The sequence below is a fragment of the Tetrao urogallus genome (genome assembly GCF_951394365.1).
Source record: "Tetrao urogallus genome assembly, chromosome: 1".
Classification (NCBI taxonomy): domain Eukaryota; kingdom Metazoa; phylum Chordata; class Aves; order Galliformes; family Phasianidae; genus Tetrao; species Tetrao urogallus.
Window position 1 is genome coordinate 15,601,479 of NC_136813.1, and position 19,989 is coordinate 15,621,467.

General features: G+C 39.6%; 1 protein-coding gene across 1 annotated transcript in view; it reads right to left on the bottom strand.

Annotated features, from left to right (window-relative positions):
- ALKBH8 (alkB homolog 8, tRNA methyltransferase) overlaps positions 1-19,480 on the bottom strand; it is a gene marked incomplete at its 5' end in the record, with an annotated part of 48,320 nt that extends 28,840 nt beyond the window's left edge. The window contains 8 exon segments of the mRNA XM_079548605.1: positions 6,711-6,781; positions 9,185-9,289; positions 10,439-10,534; positions 11,351-11,482; positions 12,498-12,738; positions 15,368-15,511; positions 19,155-19,360; positions 19,363-19,480. Of these exon segments, the coding sequence (XP_079404731.1) occupies positions 6,711-6,781; positions 9,185-9,289; positions 10,439-10,534; positions 11,351-11,482; positions 12,498-12,738; positions 15,368-15,511; positions 19,155-19,360; positions 19,363-19,480 (1,113 nt within the window).
- Between the last annotated feature and the right edge of the window lie 509 nt (positions 19,481-19,989).

The following is a 19,989-nucleotide window of genomic DNA, read 5'->3' on the forward strand; positions in this document are numbered from 1 at the left end:
GTTGCATACTTCAAACATTTCTGAATATTTCAATTACAATAGGATTTTGTTGTGTGAAAATTCAGTGGAACTACAGGACATTTCTCATAGCATAATTATGCTTTTTTCCATGCAATATTGAGTGGATTTCATTTTCAAATTATTTCATTCTAACTGCAGTTTCTTTTGTTTCTCCGTTTTTCACGTTCGTGTTGGCTACAATGCCGATGCAGCTTCTAAGAGGAGAGCAGGACAGGAACATTCTTCCCACATTCCCATCTCAACAGCAATGACTCAAAGAAAATGTAGCATGCTGGAAAGAGCAACTACATGGGTGAGAAGAAAGCAAAGTGGTAGGAACCAGGAGGAGTTGCAGGCCTGCCTTCCTCTCTCAGCAACCAAAATAATGGACCACATGAAAGAAACCAGAGCTGCTCCTCCTCCAGCCTGACACAGGATTTTATTTAATTTATGAGTAGGTCTTGCATGCTGAGGAACAGCTCTACAGAAATGCAAGATTCTCTCATAGCTTAGTTTCAATTTTGTTCCTCTGATGAAGCCAAGGGGAAGGGTCATCTGCACACTGTTATCTTGTTTCACTGCAAATGACTATCATACAGCCTCTAGAGAAATAATGAGAAAATCACTGTCTTGGAGTAATTGTGTCTGAGTGCTCTTCTTGTACCACCTCAGTGCAATCCACATTTAGCAGATTCCTAAATACTCAAGAAACAAATGCTTGTCTGCATTAGCTGCACACGGGGTATCTTGCTGTTGTTACCTCAGCCAAAATAGGAATAAGCCTATAAACCACCAATATCACAGGAGAGTGGGGCTAAGCACAGCCTTTTTCTGAAAAAAGTACATGAAAATTGAGCTTTCAAGAGCCTTACTTAAAGTAACTGAGCAGGTGGAAACATCAGCAGGATGTGTTGATATCTGTGAGCAGAAACCTAATGAAAAGGGTGAGGCGACATCCAGAACAGAAAAGTTCAGAGTAGCATATTTACTGAATATTCACCTATCCCTGAAAATACAGCAAGACCATTACAGAAAATCCCAAGAAGGGCTGCAGACTCTCCCCTTGCTTTTGATGCTTCTTATATCCAATTCAAGTTCAAATAACGGTACACTGCGGTACAGCACAGACAGGAAGAGAAGTGCAGGATGTAAATATATCCTGCATATATTTTGTAATATAAACACAGGCAGCAGCAACACATCCATGAAGACTGATGTATTTACTTTAAGTGGTAAAAACAACTGACCTTAATATATAATTACAAAAACTGGCCTCGTGCAAGAAATGAAATGGCTGCTAACTGCCAATGGCTGACTATAATCTACATTTTCTAAAGGGTTCTGATAAAATCTCTCAAGCAGCTTATTAGCTGATAAAGCAGGAACTGCTTTATCAGCTGTTTGTTAACCAAGACAGATTATATACAGATTAACAAATTAGAAGGCAAAAGGGCAGAAATAAAAAGTCAATTTCCCTGCCTGAGAGAAGAGTAATAGCAGGGTACCTCCTTCTATCAGTTCTATGACTACCAGTGCTTAAAAACCATTTCAAAAAGTCTAGTGGAGTATTTCTTTGTAATGTTGCTCTGCTGTCAAGACTTAAAAGAACCACAACTTTTCTTTATAGATCAAAGGCCTTAATATCTGCAGGCTACGGCATGATGAACGCACGTTCAGATAAAGACAAGTCAAGGATGATCCACACTCTCAACCTCACTGTTTAACCCTGAGCCACAAGTTCAACTCAAAACTGTGAGGTTTCCCTTTCATAGAAGTTAGGCTGAGGGCCTCACCAGGGCATCAGAGCAGTTCTGTGTCTTTATACCAGCTCTCTGCCAGGGAGAGGCACAGGGAACGGAAGCAGAGTAAGGCAGTTTCTGCTTTTCTTCCTTGACTAAGGGAAAAGAGACAAGCCTGGGACTTTTACGTCGGGGATAGGAATTAGGAAAACAGAACAGGATACCAAAGTTAAAGCATGGTGCCAATGTAACAAACACATCTTTGGATAAGATTATGATGGCATTTCACCTTCTGGCATGGGGACAGAGGGTGTCCCTCAGTAGTTTCTGACAGAACGAGGCAGAGCTGACAGGAAAGAAGACTGTGATGTATCACATTTACTGGGGGCAAGATCTGCTGTCAGGAAGGGAGAATTTCTTTCTGGATTGCATACTCTCATAGTAACACATAGCTCATCATAGAAACGTTACCTCTGTATTTCCAAAAATCTAATGAATCAATGCTTACATGACAGTATGTTAAATGGCAAATTAGGAAAAGTGGGAAAAAAAAAATCTCAATGTTGATCAAACACTTTCTTCAAGTGTGCTAAAGGAAATTTGACACAGGCTTTCACTAGGATTTTTCCAGCTGCAAAATTGGCCAGGCTCCTAAGATGAAATATTGTAAAATTATGTACCTTTAGAGACACCAAATGGAGACACTGAAAATAACACCTACCTCAAATCAACTCAGAAAATTTTTAACAGAAAAGACTATCTCCTTGCTTTGCAGCACTCTGTCCAAATTCCTGGACCAAAGACACACGCTTTACTGTTAAAACTTAATAAAATCACTCTGAACTGATTTTACACCATTGCCTTTCATTTCGACTATGGCAATGTCTGAATTCAAGAAAACTGTATTCAGTCCCATAACATAAAAATTGGTATCATTAAAACTTATAATGTATCAGCTCATATAAGGAAAGGGTGAATGCGATGGTGCAGGAAATGTAATTAGAAGCCCACGGGACCTTCTGGAGTTTCCCATGAACGTCAAAGAAATGGGTTAAAAAAAAAAAAAAAAAAAAAAAAAAAAAAAAAAAAGAAGTGATTAGCCTGTCCTGACATTGTCACCTTCCCTGGAACACTAGAGGACAAGATGCATCACATCTCACTGCTTCGTCTTCAGACTGTTTAGAAGTTTTTAAAAGTTAGAAAGAATTCCAAAGGGAGACTTTTTCCTTCAAATCAAGTTTAACCCATCTTGTAAATTCCTTAAAACAACATATTGCAGCAACCAGAATAAAATTGAGCCACTTGATAGAGAAAGTTGTTACAAACGAAGGAGATGGGAAACAACCTCACACCTACATTTCTGCCTCCTTTCACATAACATAACTTTGCTGTAGGTTATCTGATGCAAAAAAAAAAAAAAAAAAAAAAAAAAAAGAAGAGCTGAGAACAATTGCGCCTTATTCAAGATTTATTCAAGATTATTCCTATTTTAAGAAGTATATATTCTACGCATGAATACCTACTCCTTCTTCAACACAAATTAATTTTACAGAAACAAATAATGCTTGCAAGAATCTCTCTAACAAGATAGTATTAAGTGCTTTCTTACTGGAGAAAGCCATACTCCCCAGGAAAAGACTAAAAGACTGAATTTCTACAATGTTTTACACAAGGAGGTATCACTGATGATGGCAGCAACAACAGAGGGCAGTAGAAGACACCACTAGTGCTGTAACCCAGGCTTGATTCTGTGCCTGGTGTTTAATGCCTCCATTAATTATCTGGGCAATGGAAAAAAAGTTACCCCCCTGCAAGTTTAAGGATAATACAAAACTGACCAATATATCAGGGCTGCTATTGAGAAGGACCTGGATAGGCTGGATGACTGGGTAGACAGGAACCCCAAAGTTCAACAAACGTCCTGCATATTGTTAGAAACAACCTCAGACATCATTACATGCTGGAGGCTGATCAGCTAGAAAGCAACTTCGCCAAAAACAACACTTGGGTCTTGGAGGACAACAACTTTACTGTGAATCAGCAATCCACTCTTGTGGCAGAAAGGGCCAACAGTCTCCTGGGTTGCATAACTACCAGCAGTTCATGAGAAGTGAACCTTTAACTAGACACTGATGAAGATGCATCTGGAGTATTGTGGAGTACTAGGAATGGATTAGGCTCCCCTCTACTAGACAGATATGAATCACTGGAGCTAGTGCGGTGCAGGGCCATGAAGATGATTGAGAAGATGATTTCATATGAGGAAAAGCTGGAAGAACTAGGATTGTTCAGCTTGGAGAAGTCTTGGGGGAACTTATCCATGCACATAAATACCTGATGGGAGGGTATGAAGAGGGGTCCAGACTTTTCACTGATAGAAAATGAGAGAATGGGCACAATTTAAAACCTATGAAATTCCATCTGAGCACATGTAAGTTGTTTTACTGGGATGGAGGTCAAACACTGGAACAGATTGCCCAGCAGAAGGTATGCAAAACACAATTGGATACACTCTTTGACATCTTGCTTTGTTGACCTGTTTGAGAAAGGCTTTGGTCACCCTCAAGAGGTCCCTTCACAAGACATATGACTATCATGCTTTTTTTCCCCCCATGATGTTGTAGCCCAATTTATTCAGCTAAAGAAAAAAAAAGATTAAGTCACACCAGAGAGAGTAGAGAGAATAGGCAAGTACAAGAATTTGCTGCCATATGGGCCTAATTATTTATTATCAGAGTGTAAAAATTTTGTCATATGCAATGGGAATAAAGATGGGCCTATAAGTAAATTCCTAAAATAAAACTAAAGCATGTATTATTGCATCTGCTAACTATATTTTAAAAACCAGATGAGAAGTAGTTTAGTGCACAAAAATACATTAAAGAAATGGAAAATGTTATAAGAGTACCAGAAAGCAAAGGCATCAAATAACGAAGCATTTTATGTGCCACTGGCTTGCTTTACCTCACTGTATGTGCTTTGATTGCTTGAATGTGAATAGAGCATTTATAGCCCATCAGGAAAAGGGGCTGAAACTTGGGAACTATCAAACAGGCTGTGTCCAATGCCAATGTCTGAAATGTCTATAAATGGTCAAAGTCAAGCTGTTGCCCTGACTGAAATACATACATTCCATTTATTTTTATTTTTTTTAACAGCACCATAATCCTTCAGGCAGTCCTGGTCCTAGAAAAGCTTGCTTTTCTCAGGTGATTAAAATCACTGTGCTTTTGGCTGTGTGTTTAAGACTACCACAAAGGTGTGCTGTAGTATAACCATGGTGTCTCACCAATGAAGTAACAGAGCATCCAAGCCATTTTTTTAATTGAAATGAAAGAGGTAAGAAAGTGAGGGGCTGCAGGCTGAGTCAGAAAAGGATGAGAAATAACTGCAACATCAATGTAGTTTTAATAAAGAAGACTGAAGAAACATTTTTAATTACAAAATCAACATAGGAAGGTGCAAGGTGGGACCATCTGCTGTTGCTGCACTGCTCTGAATATTCAGTATGTATTAAAAAAATAAGATTAGGATTGATAAAACACACAGAAGTTCAATTACAGCTTTTTCCCTAGAGAAATAGCATGAAAGGAATGGATGTTCTTATGTGCTGCCTAGCACAAAGGTACTGACACTGTTAAAGATAATACTGCAGTTGAACAGATCAGAAACAAGGCTAAGCACAGAGGCAGCATGGGAAAGGCATGTCTAAATTGGCAGATGACAAAACACAAGAAGTGAAAACTCTACTGACGTTGTTTATTAAATCATCACAACTAATTCCAGGTATTCCTACTGTAACTTTTGAAGTTTTGGATGTTACTGTGGCTTAGATGAACAAATACATTAATGATATGAATGACAGGACTGGCATCACTGACATCCTCCTTTCAGACAACCAACACAGAGGTGCCACTGCCCCACATTCCTGGGCTGTTCTTCCTTAGACTCATCCCTAGTCCCACAAGCTCCACGTCCACTAGAAAACTCTCAATAAGAAAAGAGGAAGTCAACATCAGAGCCCAGATTAGAGACTCAGTGCTCAAAACAGTCAGCCATGACTGTCTCTCTGCCTAAAGAGTAGGGCAAATCAATAATAATCAACAATAATCAAAGTTGTTGTTTTTCAACATGAGAATACTGTCTGTGTATACAGACACAACCTTACACACACACAAATTCACAAGCCTACGTCCTTTCCACAACACTGACAGAATGTAGCAGCAGATTAGATTATCCTCACACAGGGTTGGCAGCTTTACAACAAAAAAATGTAAAACGGGATGGGGACAGGTGTGGCAGATTAATTTAAAGAGTATAAGTAAGAACACTAATTAAAAGAGATGATACACGGTCTGTTCTCAATCCTGTTCTTAATACATTCCATGGATTTGTGGTATTTCACTGTTCTTCTATTTCCCTTCCTACTCCTTACCTGCATATACTGAAAGCTCACAGGATCAGAGTCTACCTCTGCCTGCACTGTGACTGGCTCAGCAGGATTCAGGCTCTTAGTGGCTCCTCTACAAGTAACACATCTACCTTAGCTTACTGGTACTGTATGTAAAACACTGCAACCTAGAGGGAGCAGGGGATGAGAAGAAAAAAAATGGAAGTAGAAACAAACAGAGGTCATATTAACTCCCCTGTTAATTGCAAGGTAGTTGGACTAGATAGCCTTCAGAGGTCCCTTCCAACTCTAAGGATCCTATGATTCTCTACTTCCCAAGATTAATACAGAATGAAGGAAGGTCAATGGAGAAATGGATGCTAAAATTTTAAAACACGGTATGAGTTACTGCTGGTATGTCATCGTGGTTGTTTAATTAATTAGCACATCACAGTACCTTGCATGCCTGAGATCGAACTCAAATGAGTGTGAACAGACATCATGGAAAACTAAAAATGTATTAAACAACAGAAAAATGATACTTCCCAATAAAACAAAGTATATACAAACATTATGTTTACCTCAGATCCTAAGCTGAGAGAGATTATTTCATCCTCAAACGCAGAATGTGTATCAATATGAGGAGGAATTCCTGCACACATAAAAAACATCATTATATTAACAGAAAGGTACCTGTATGGATGCCCTTACATGACAGGATATACGGCTGAACAACAAAACTTACCATAAAGGTGGGACTTGCCTTCCAAAACAATTCAGGGCAGGATCAGTTCATCTGATTTACACGCCCAGATTAGATGTACAGTTAACTGAAGTCTCTCCTCTAATCAGTGGAAACATCTCAAAGACAGTTCAGAGCACCCAAAGGCCTCGCTCAACCTCTAAAGACTCCTAATATTTTCCTTGCTGCAGCAAGCACCTGAAATCATCATGTTCTCTTCTCAGCTTTAAACTGTTATAATATACTGGGTGTCTTTGGGCCTTAGATCGCCTACTGTATTTCTCCCACAGACTCTTCCCCTAGAAGGAAGCCCAAATTCTCCTTGTATCACTAGGTGAATGACTGTGCAAAAGTTTCAGCTTCAGAATTAGGACCTACTTTGAAAAACAGATACTATCAGAGTCAAATCCTGACCCCCTGCTTCGCAGTTCCCAGGAGAAATCTACACACCATTGCTAGGGTTACCTCAATAGATGTACTACCCAGGGATTAGTATGTAAGAGCAATCGTGCACATTTGAGAATTTACAGACAGCAATCTCTTCCTTTTTCAAATAAAGAAACTGGCATTCCTTGGAGCCTGAGCCATGTTTTAACACAAAAGTGCTGAAAAAGCATTGTGCAAGCCTCAACAAGATCTCACCACAAGGTGGGGAACTGCAGCCAGCAGAGGAGCAAAGCCTGCAGACAGAACTGCAACTGCACCTTCTTTCATCAGACAGATAACAAGTGATTCCTACTTGGTTTAAGAAAACACAGTTTGACTCACTCATTAAAAACTCTACTGACATTCACTTTGGACACAACCAAATATCTTGATTGAAAACATTCTTTCCTAACAGAGTCAGTCAGCTTTATAAAATATCCTTCCTTATGAGTATGCCACATTTTACTTTCAGATGCAAGTATGGTGAATGCCATTATTCTCAGTAAAGGCAATACAAATGTTTTATGAGGCCAACTTCTACACTGATAAAAATAAACAACAACTCATCCCTGCTTTTCAAGTCTGACCAGTATCTTTCGGTGTTGGCTTGTAACTTTGCTTCAGTGTGAAGCACTGCAGCTCTGTCTTCAGATGCACACTGACATCAGCACAATTCACTGTGCAACAAGAGAACCCTGACCGTTCATTTCAGCATCACCTCAGCAGTTCAACAAAGACCACTCTGCCCTACCTGCTGTCCGCACACCACATATGCAGCACATTGCAACACTGTCACCTAAGCATTCAAAAATGGACGGTAACATAACAACAAATATAAATCTCCAACTTTGAATGCTATCAGGGTTCTGAAGAAAGCGGCCTCAAAGGAATTCATTTTGGGTGTCTTACATATGGCCCCTCCAGCTTTGCTCAAAGTTACCAGTCACTTTTTAAAATCTCAATTTGAACACTCAGTGATGTGGCTCATAACACAGATACTGAAGGTACCTGGCTGCACTCTATGTTCACTTGTACCCTAGCAATTTGCACTTAAGAAAGGGTATTTTCTTTTCTTTTGTTTTTATTTTAAAACACTGTCTCTATTCTTGATAGAAATCAATTCACCTAATCTCAAGTCCTAACCAGAAGTACACAACTGTATCAATTTAACAGATTGTAAATAAATGGCATCAGATTTTCAGGCCCCTGTTTGGCGGACACCAAATTAGCTGTCAGACATTGAATCTGAAAGAAAAGTTGCTGTCCCTTTTTTCTAAGGACAAATTAGATAGCCATTGTAGAAAGGAAGCTAGATAGCCAGCCTTGATGACTGACCTTAGGAAAAAGCACAGCATACGATTTATTCCCCAGAGGCATGATTAGAAGCAAATTTATCTTCACAGTGCAAAAGACTACAGAAAGGGTGATTTCTTATTTGTAAGATAAGAGAATTCTTCTTGCAGCATATTAAAGAGCCTCTATATCACACATACTAACATTATACCACACATACAAACAGCAGGAGATGTTTTCTGGAGGCTGTATGCACAGTACAGGGTGCAAGGAGAGGCTCTGGAAGCAAATGAAAAACTAAACTTGAGTGCAAAACCAAACACCATTATTTATTCCTGTAACCTTTTATACTGAGTTCCCATATTATAAACTTGCTCTTTGGAACACCATCAACATCTGTATCAATGATACCAAATTCATATTTCTAAATAGGGTTCAGAAACCAGTGTGAAAACATTACCTTCGATTAAACGTATTTCTGGTCACATAGGAAATGCATTAAGCAACTGCCTAAATACTGTCCCAACAGAAGCTATTCTCTTCTTTATTTCAGTTAAGCTAAACAGCTCAACATTTTTTAAAAGATAACTCTACCTTGTCCAGGTTCATACTGATTTACAGTCAGCTGATCAGGCTTATGTTTGATATATCCTTGCTTCAAGCATTTCTCTAAGAACGGCATACAAATTTCAGGAAGACCTGTTTACAGAAACAAAGCTGTAAGCAAGACAACTTTTTACATTCTTATCCTTTCCATTTACAAAGGTATGCTGCATTATCGCTGCCTTTAAATTACAGAATATCAAATCAAGGGCAAAACTTCCACCATCCCCTATAAAAAGGAAGTTGCAAGATGAGAAGCAAAATTATTATGCAGAAGATCAGAAGATGTGAAGAAAGCTCACTAAAAGATTCATCCCCTAAAAACCTGCTAATGAATTAGATTAAATATCAACAAATAAATCTCCCCTAGTCAAGCTGGTTTTGAAAAGAGGAATGAATCTTTAGTTTACTGTTTCAACCAAAGATTTCATTTATATCCTGTGGAGTAACACCCACAGGCATGATAACGGCAGCCCTTTCACAAATCTATTTATCTTTATTTTTGTTCTCCCCAAATAAATTGTTTCCATTTATGTTCCTCCCTCACTAATTCTACGACCAGAAAAAGTTCAAGTAGCAATGCTTTTATGACAATATATAGTTGCACTGCTAGAACCACAGTGTAACCAGAATCCAGCCGCTGAAAGCTACATCTACCACAGCACCCATGCATAACCTTAAAAAGCTTCACGTTCTCTAAGAGCTTAGCCCTATATTTTACTATTTTAAAGCATAAGACCATAAGCTGACTCACTTTGTTAACACTGCTCTTAACTTGAAATAAGAATTATTCAAACTTTGTCAAAATAGCTTTCTATCCAAAGAAAAATCTTGGTGTGTTTCCAGCAAGCTTCAAGCGCAAGATAAATATATATCGCAATTTACAGCACAACCCCAAAGCAATATTCAATTTAAACACTAACATTTATCTTATGTAACAAAAGCTTTTAAAAAAAGACTTTGACAATCCTGAACACCTTATTTGTTTTGACCTCAGCTAAGGACAGCAACTCCTGGCTGCAAGTGACTGGAGAACAAGCTTCAAGCACTCGCATCAATCTGGAATGAATCCCACTCAAAAGCACTCTTCAGAGTATACTTAAGATACACTAATGGTTTTCCTTCTATTAGCATCTCAACTCTCTTTTAATTAGAATCTCACACCCATACCTGACTGAGGCTTATAGGCTTTACATAACGGTTCAAATGTCAGTGCAAAGTATTACTTAATGGGGAAGTTCTCACCTCCAGGTAAAGGCTTGTCTTTATCAACACCGTTGTTATCATAGCAAAACTCATATCCAAAGTGTTTTACTCTTCTATGCTTTAAAGTCTTCTGGGCTATGAGAGGATACAAATTCAAAGTAAGATCAGATGACATAAATAGTTCAGGCAAATTGCTGCATGCGTGCCCTCATCTCAGCTGATCTCTGTTAAGCATTCCTTCATTAACAGCTAAAACAACATACGTGACCCTTTTCTACATGGCACACACTTGTGCTTTATTACTTTCTGAAAGCTCACCAGGACATTGCATTTGCTGCTGTTTAAAGTCAAACAGACTGTGCTTTTACATAAGCAAAAAGTACACATTTATTGACCCATACCTAATGCATCTTTAACCTTGGCTTAACTTCCAGACAAGCACTCCAATGATAATCTAAGGACAGAGCAAGATCCCTTACTTTGACCAGTCACCAAGTCAACAAAGGTCAACATAACAGCACCAATGATTTCAAGAAACAAAACTCACACAGAAACCTTGAATTGGATTCCAAGTCCAATTTGCTAAGAGATCTTAATCCCCCAGAACTCAAACGAAAGAACAAAAGCACACAAAAAGTGTGTTTTGCTGACATTTTAATTTAAAAGAAGAAATGGCTTTTAAGTAGGACATAAGCTGTCTATTAAAAAAAATCTACTTGTTTCTGGATGTGGCAATCTTATTCAAATAAATGTCTCAGCACATTGATTCAAATCACTTGCCCCCACAGATTTATCACATGCAATATAAGACCCATTTCTAAAGTATAAAGAAAAAATACAGGAGGTTTTCAAACAACACATTTACAAATGTGCATAATTCCTCTAACCAGAAACTGCATAAAATAACAGAATAAACATAAGGAAGGTCAAAATTTCTTTGATTTTGCCCACCATTTTGAGTATTTTCATCTCCTCTCCAGTCAATACTTTCCAGCATCTTCCTTTCTTCCTCTGGAGAAATAATATTTTCAATGACTTTGAGGTCTGGAGGCAAGCTTGTAGGAACAGAATTCTCCCAGCAAACTGCAGTGCATGGAAAAAGAGCAGATTGTCTTAATGAAGCCACATAATCCCTATGGGAATATTCACTATACATGGGAATACATTATGGCTGCAGGAACATTTGATTTAATGATTAAATGGAGCCTTCACTAAGGACTAACTTGGTGAATCCCTTTCTAACACAACAAAAAATGTTAAGGCCCAAATTTTGCCTCACAGAAAGCACTTTCTAAATTTTACTGTTTAAATTTCATAAGACTCCACACTAGTCAAACACAAAGCCACCTGTGATCCTCCTGTTAAAATAACTGCAACATTATTATTATATAATTTCCCTATCGTTTCAGGACTCCAGAACTTCAGTGATTTATCCCTGCTTCCAACAACCACAGAAAAATACGATTTCTTTTTTTTAAAGTACATATTTGCCATCCAGGGAAGCACTCTGTAACCAAACATGGGGGACCATAATACAATATCTAGAAGAACAGAAATGCTAGCAGTGCAGGAGCCTTCAGCTTGCTGTCCTAGTTGGTTGGGCATTTTTAAAGCTATTCATTGGATACTGCTGTATTCAGTGTACAAACCATCACAAGGAAGTCTTACACTAAACACTATAAAACAATATAGAAAGAAGCAGTTTTTGTCCTAGCTTACAGTCAGCCAAGTTTGAGGAAAAAAAGAAACAAGCAGAAATATTATTTTATTTTCCATACTGGCACTGAGATCACAAGACTGTCATCAAACAAACATCCCAATGAAGTCCAACCCAACGAATCCCAAAGTCACCCGGGTCACAGCTTAGCTCCTCAAATCAGACAACCTTCATGTGCAGCAATGAATGGTCTTGAAACTACTTCAGTGGCTGCCAATCTTACCATGCAACACAAGGACAAAAGGTAATTTTCTGTGCTGAATCTTAAAGTCTGGCTTTCATTCTCTGCTTCCTTAGACTAGCGTGCATTTAGCTACATTTACAATCTAAGAAGAAAAAAAGCAAAGAGAAGTGCTATGGAAGAATTTTACAGATAAGTACCTTTTTCCACAAAATTACAATACAAAACAATGTTTTGGTCAGAGTCTTCCAGTGTTACTTCTTTTCCATTCAGGGCATCAAAGGCTTTCTTGGCATCTTCTGTTGACTCATATTTCACAAATGAATATGGTTTATTCGGTGGCATTAGAAGTGCTTCCACCATTCCATAGTTTTCTACTATCCTGTGCAGTTGATGTCTACTCATCCCATTACCCAGGCCAGCATTGGCAATAACCAGGCTCTAATTGAAGAGAAATAATAAATAAATAAAAATTACCATTACTGATTATTATTGATTGATCCAAAACAAGCACTACTAAGAGTGTAGTTCATATTATAATGAAAAAAATTATTACTTGTAAATTCTACATCTTCGTAGCCTGATACATGAGGCGAATGCAACATCTATCCAGTATAAATTCTGGGAGAAGTGCTTGCAAAATCTGTTACAACATCACTTCAGCTTCAAACTGGCATCTGCATGAAGTGTATCATGTGAATAAAGTGACACTGGCAGCCATCATTTTTGAGTTTTCTAAAACGGAATTTTCCCAGAGCCCTGCTACTGTTCAAAATCAAACACAATCTTCAGATACTGTGATTCTTTTTGGTTGTTAAGAACGGCTTTCTAATCTTTGCTAAGAAGTCTTTTTGAGCATAAAGAGACAGATATTCCTTGCCATCTCACCATACAGCAGCTTCTATAAACAAAGCATTGAGTTCTCCTCCAGTACTCACATCTGAGAATTCACCCTCTTGTTCTTATAAACAAAAGGGATTTATCCCCCATCCTTATTAATACAGATTACTTTGAGCACCATGACTAATTGCTTTACTCAGGGCTTTCATAGTGATTTATGAACAAAATTATCAGAGAATGCAGAAACAAAACAAAAATAGAACTTTCCAAATGACTCTTTTACAAACAAAAAAAATCCTTTTAAAAAAACTTTGTAAGTTCTTTTGACTTCTAGGCAACCATATACTACGCCTAGACATTCAAACTAACCATGGAGGTTGAAGGAAGTTTAAGACTCCTTCTGAGGCTAAATGAGGATGCAACCTAGAAGTCTTGATAGAGCTCAGGTGACTCCAAACTACTAACAACTCACTCAGATTGACTACATGCAATACATTTCTAGAACACTTTCAGATTATCTTTTCCTTAAATGCTACAAAAGCTCTACGACTTCTGAAAGCAGCTGGCAAAGTGTTCAACAGTTTCAAATGACAGTGTTTCACTTTCCTAAGAGACTGAAAACGAGGTTTAAAACTGAACAGAGGGATTATTAAAAAATATTTTACAACAAGTGAACACGTGAGACACTGCTGTGATTGTGCCTATTGCGATGGCTCTGTTAACTTTTAAAACTACATCCTACTGTGCATACTGATCACATCTTTCAAAGGTGATCAAACATTTTCTAGAATCTTACTAATGGGAAGCACAGGTGTACAGAGGAAACGAGGAGACTGATAGCAGTGCTTTCACTGGCTGAAGGCACACTGCCTACACAGACTTTCTCTACACAACAGCAGCACTTACAGCAACTGTTCACATTCTCATGAATGAGCAATTTCAGTATAATCAAACTCTTACACAAGGACTAAAAGCAATTTCTGTATTCTCAAGTTTATCACTAGTGCTATTAATTTGTTTCATATGTCTTTTACTAAAACATTCTGTCATCCATGAGGAACTTAGTGAAATTGAAAACTACTCACTGGATACATTAGAAAGATGATTTGATGTCTGGGGCAGTGACAAGAGGAATAAAATACTGGATCATGTACTCATCTCCACGCAAAACAAGAAGAACACAGCCCTACTCCAAAGAGCTTTCAAAATCTCCACGATCACTGGGTCATTTTAGGATATGCCCATAAGGTGTGAAATTTGAGTGAAAACTAAGCCCAATTTTGTTACAAACGAGTAACAAAGCATAAAGAGGCATAAAGACTTAACAGATACTTATGTATCAGAATGGGAAGAACTAGAGAGATCAAGATGAACACAGCTACAGTAAATGATACAATAGTACAGTGTGCTTCAAGTCAAGTTAGCAACTCCCCACAACCCACAGAACAAAGTAAGACACTTTAATTTCTCCTCTATCTGAAAGATCTCGCCATGCACGTTTTGCTACACCAGTATTTGCAAGGTGCCTGATTTGCTGTAACTCTATGGAAGCAGAAAACTAACAGATCAAAAAGCTGGGCAATTTTCTGGTAGGCTGGGGAATAAATTAACACAGTAAAGTTCAGTGACTGTTGCAAAAAAGTAGAACTACCCCCTCTCTCATTCCTTTTGTGTGAGGGAAGCGAATGTTCTCCCCTTTTTAACAGCTACAAATCAGTCAATTAGTTCAACTCCTACATAATCAGAGCCTAAAACAAGTAAGGTGAAGAAAATGAGGAAAAAATTGCTAAGGTATACATGCTTTTTAACAGGGAGTTAACAGATGAGACAAGTTATACTTGATAAAGAAGTATATCAGGAAGAAAGATACAAAAGCTAAGGGCCAAAGAGAAAGGGAAAATAAGTGATGACACAGGCCTTTCTCCTGTTTCTCTATCTCCTTCAAAAAGGTAACATTTTTCATGCTCTGCTGCTTTCCCCAGCTCAGGGAGCTACCGTTTAAGATTTAAATATATACATATATATGTATATATATCCAAAAGCTGTCACAGTCTCTCCACCAGTATTAAACTGATGAAGTACAGTTCTGCTTTGAAAGCAAATAGCACAGAAAACCCTCAATCTCAGTAAGTGCTTTTAAAAGAATCACATTTTAACCAACACGTACATGAGGGCAGAACACAGGTAAGCAGTATTTTCTCCTACCACCAAAACCAGAACTGTCAATCACCTGTGTAGCATGGGAGATGCACTCAGTGCCCTCGTGTCTCATCAGCGTATGCTGGGCTCTGACCTGCTTCCTCAGTATCTTCTTCTTCATTTTGTGGACTTTCAAATGCTCTTCAATGTTCTCGCCAGTTTCCATGCCTGTGACCTGGGAAGCAGAAGTAACGACACCTAGTAAGTGTTTACCCGAAAAACGTAACGCTTCAGTCTGTTATACAGATGTGGCAGATGTTACTGTCTTTTAAGTCATCTTCAGGATAGTAATGAGAATTCTGATAATTCCAGACTTTACGAACTACTGCAGGATGACACAAGAGTTCACAAACTGCGCTATTCCTCAGTCAGTAGCACAATTTCCCCCATCCTGGAAGTACTGTTATTTAGCTCTTTTATCAAGAGAATCTTCCACAAAATAAGTCTTTATAAAAGACTGTCACATTGTCCAGTTCCTTTTCCTCTTTATTCTTTTATTCACAGTATCTCTAGATCCAATTCTGGTTTCTCTGCTGCCTGCCCCTCCTGTTTCCACACCATAATTTCAGTTATTGCATTCTTCTCTTTACATATTATCTCCTAAGCAGGTCAAGTAAAAATACACACATGAAACTGCCAAGAGATTTGTAATATCTTAGCTTCTAAGCTGGTCAGTGCCTCAGCAAATGCTCAAGCTGGAGACAAAATGTTTCCATTTTGCCTCCTTTTTCACAACTGCCACTTTCAAACGACTGATATACAGAAAAAATAGCTGGTTTTGAGAGCAAAAAAAAAAAAAAAAAACCAAACCAACATATCCAACACTTAGATGTTAGAAGACCAGCAACTAGGATGCTCCACACCTCATACACTTGTACATCTCAAAATGGTGTTTGTCAATTAACAACTAAATTTAAGGGCAGCAGAGCATCATTTACCTGCCAATGTGCTTCTGAAGTATAACCCACTCGCTGGGCTGCTCCAGGTTTTGTTGCATCTTTTGCCACCCAGACCACAGCACATTCCTACACCCAGCTGAGCTTACCCTCTTTCTTTTTCTCATTCTCACTTCACCTCAAAAAACATTGAGAATTTTATTGTTTTTTTCAGTTTGTTTTTAAGAAAAAAACGTTATATCAATCACTGTTATATTTACTTATTTAAATGTCAGCTGCATTCACAGACTATCACCTATTTGCATGTCTTCCAGCTTGCAAGACAGCATAGTTGGTTCCTGGTACTGCACATATTATCACGATAAGCAGACAGTTATGTTCCAGTGTATCACAGGAAAATGGTGAAGGTAAAAAAAAAAAAAAAATAGTTTCATATTAATACTTGATGCAGGTTGGGTTTGAATGCCTTAGTAAACATTTTCTTCTAAACAAATGCAAATATGCAAATAAAATTATTATTAAAATCTTACAGAGTCGCATAGGAGCTGTAAATATAAATTTCGTGCCACTGCTGCAGCACATCAAAATGCACAACTACTGTCTGCACTGAAGGGAAATTCTTTAAAGGGGATTGGAATGACAACAGCAGCTAGTGGTAATAACAGACTTCAAAAAGGAACAAAATAAGCACAGCTCATGAAGACTCAAGTCTTCTGCCTCCCTCCTCACCATTTGTTGGTTCCTCCTACTACTCCTACTCTTCCACTCCCAAACCCAACTCAAATTAAAACAATAGTTAAAGAAATGAACTGACAACAACAATTTCTGGCAACTAGCAAGTTACTGGCATAGTAGGCATCAATGATTCTATCCTGAAACTGTTCCAGAACCTCACCATCAAGACAGACATGTTACATGCTTGGCTGTAACAGTTCAAGGCCTGACCTTTTGCCCAAGCAGCAGTATTGAATTTTTATAGGATCCTGACTACGTAAAGCTCATATATCTGAGCCCGACAAAGAAACTAATAAATGATCCATCCTACCACTAAGAAAAACATACCAGGTCCTAGGGTCTCTATTCAGAGCTAATTCAATCACAACCCAGAAATATGCAACGTACACATAATACAGAAAAAGGTGACCAACCTCTAACATGGAACAGTACCAGAAAAAAGGAGGAGACCACTGAAATTATTTCCCATGACTTCAGAAACACACAGAAGCTGAAAAGCTCAATGGGTTATAAAGTCCTTCCTGTAAGATTAAGATTTTTCACTATGAATCTTTTAGCAATTGTCTCCCATCTCTCTTCATAATAATAACCCTTACTAAGGGCTTTTTGCATATTTTATACTCTACCTCCTTGGTGCTGTCTTCAGTAATCATTTTCCCTTCCCAAAGGAAAACATGCATGCAATTGGCAGTTCATTCCTTGACAAAAATCACACTTGCTTCAAAAGGCAAAAAGTTCAGAATAGCTTTAACACTGAGTATTCACCTTAGCTACAATCAGGGTTAAACACACACAGAAGTCAACTTAACCTTCCTTAGTTTAATGACCAAGAAATCTCACACTTGCTTAGATTAAAAAAAAAAAAATACAAGTTTGCATCTTACTTGGGGAAGAAAGAACACAAAATACAGGGCAAAGCTAAAATACCCATTCATTTTGCTTGCATAAACAGCTAAAAGAATATTATGGGAAATACACATTGCAGGTTGTATGGCAAGAAGCTGCTGATATTTCTTTGCCAGTTTTGAGACAGACTTCAAACCTGATCATTTCTTTGTTGGAGCTATTGGCCACTGGCAGGAAGAAGAATGGCATGAGAAGAAGATAAGAAAACAAGTAAATAAATACAAATGTATCTGATAGAAAAAGAAAAAAAAGTCTCATGAAAATAGCTATTAAAAGTTTACAGTAAGTACCTTCCCTGAAGTGCAAGGAATGGCCTACCCTTCCCAGGATTCATCTGATTTGCAGACTTGTTCAGCAAGCTCATCCATGAACGAGCTGTCCAACTGACAGACTAGATCACACTCTGACCAGCCCAGTCTTCTTTGCCACAGCCAGGTAATAGAAGGCCAACATCTCCACTATTCTTCTCTAACTAGGAGGGATAAGCAGTCTCAAACTGTTCCAACAAAAGCGTAAGAAATACACCTTGGAAACATGTAAATCTGGTTCAGAAGAGGTATGGAGGCTACCTGTTTGAGGCCAGGATGTGGAGCCCGGGCAGCCTGATTTAGTGGTTGGCAATCCTGCCCATGGCAGGGGATCAGAGCTTGACCATCTTTAAGGTCCATTCCAACGTAAGCCATTCTATGATTCTATCTGTATTTCCCAGACCAGTCAGACCGCTACCAGGTGGTCTCTGCAAAACAGAACCAGATGGAAAAACAGCTCAGCCTCTCACACAGCGCCCACACCTCCTCAACAGGGTGACTGGACCCCAGGGGAAAGCAGCTCAGCCAGGCCTTGGACAAAAGGCCCCACAAACCTCCACATCCCCCAAGCAAAAAGAAAGAGGTCGTGCCTCAGTACTTCGGCAACGACAGAGATCAGTGCTGGAGGACTACTTTCTATCCTTCCACTACCTCTGAGCTAACCACCACCACAAGGGACAGTCGGGTCCGACCGCTGCCTCAACAAAGGCACTCACTGCCCGGCCCCTCTCCCAGCTGGGCCTGAGGTCTCTGCCTCCTCACACACGCTGCTACCCGAAGTCAGCTCTGCAGCCACAAAAACAAAGACTGCTGTAATTTCAGGAATCACATTCACTTGCATCCGAGTAAGTAAATAAACGCATCTGGCGGCATCTCACGTCCGCCAACACGAGGCCAACACGAAAGGGGGAGATGGAGCACGGAGCTCTCAGCGCTGCTCTCACGGGCTTTCATAAGGATTAGAAAAACACACCGACACAGCTCCAGCAACGCTAGCTCGGGTTACAGCAAACCCCTGAACAGGTCTAACATTACTGCAGAAAGCCAGCTCCCCGCACACAGCCGCCTCACCGCTCTCCCGCCGCGCGCTACCCGGCAGCGAGCCGCCATCTTGGGGCGGGCACACGCCGCTCCGCCCGCCGTCATGGCGGCGCCCCGCCCCGCGGGTGGCTCCATACAGGGTGGGGATCCCTTCTTTATCGAACGAGTGCCGTGAAGCCGCGCGGTGAGGAAGGCGAGGAGGTCCGGTGCGCTCGGTGTTCTTTGACGGGTTTTCCCGAGCTGTGGCAAGCGCCTCATCGCTGTACCCGAGGAGCCGGGCGGCTGTGCTGGGGGAAGGGAATGGCAGCCACCTTCTCACTCAGCCACTCCGGCAGACTCACCGAAGTGCACAGGCTCATCCTCCTCCTCCTGGTGAATAAATTCTTCCTTGAGTCGGCAGCCGAAGCAAAGCGATGTTGGGACTCGCGTCCCTGACTGGGCAGCGTCATGGCCGCGCACCGGGCTCAGCTCCTTCACAGAGGGCGCGTACGTCTGTGCAGAGCGGGGCAGGGCAGGGCTGCCCCCCCGTTCCTGCCCACAGCCGTGACCCCAGCTCTCATTCTCTCTTTTTTTTTTTTTAATCTGCCACAAGACTGAAGTTCAGCGTTACCTACTTTTGGCAGGCTCATTCTCACTGTAGCTTGCTATCTAAAAAATACTTTTTTTCCCCTTTCTCTATTTAACTACCGGGCTGATTTATTTTCTCTCTCTCAGCCTCCTTTGTGGATAGTCAACCTTTTTCAAGATAAATTAGATGTGGGATTCCC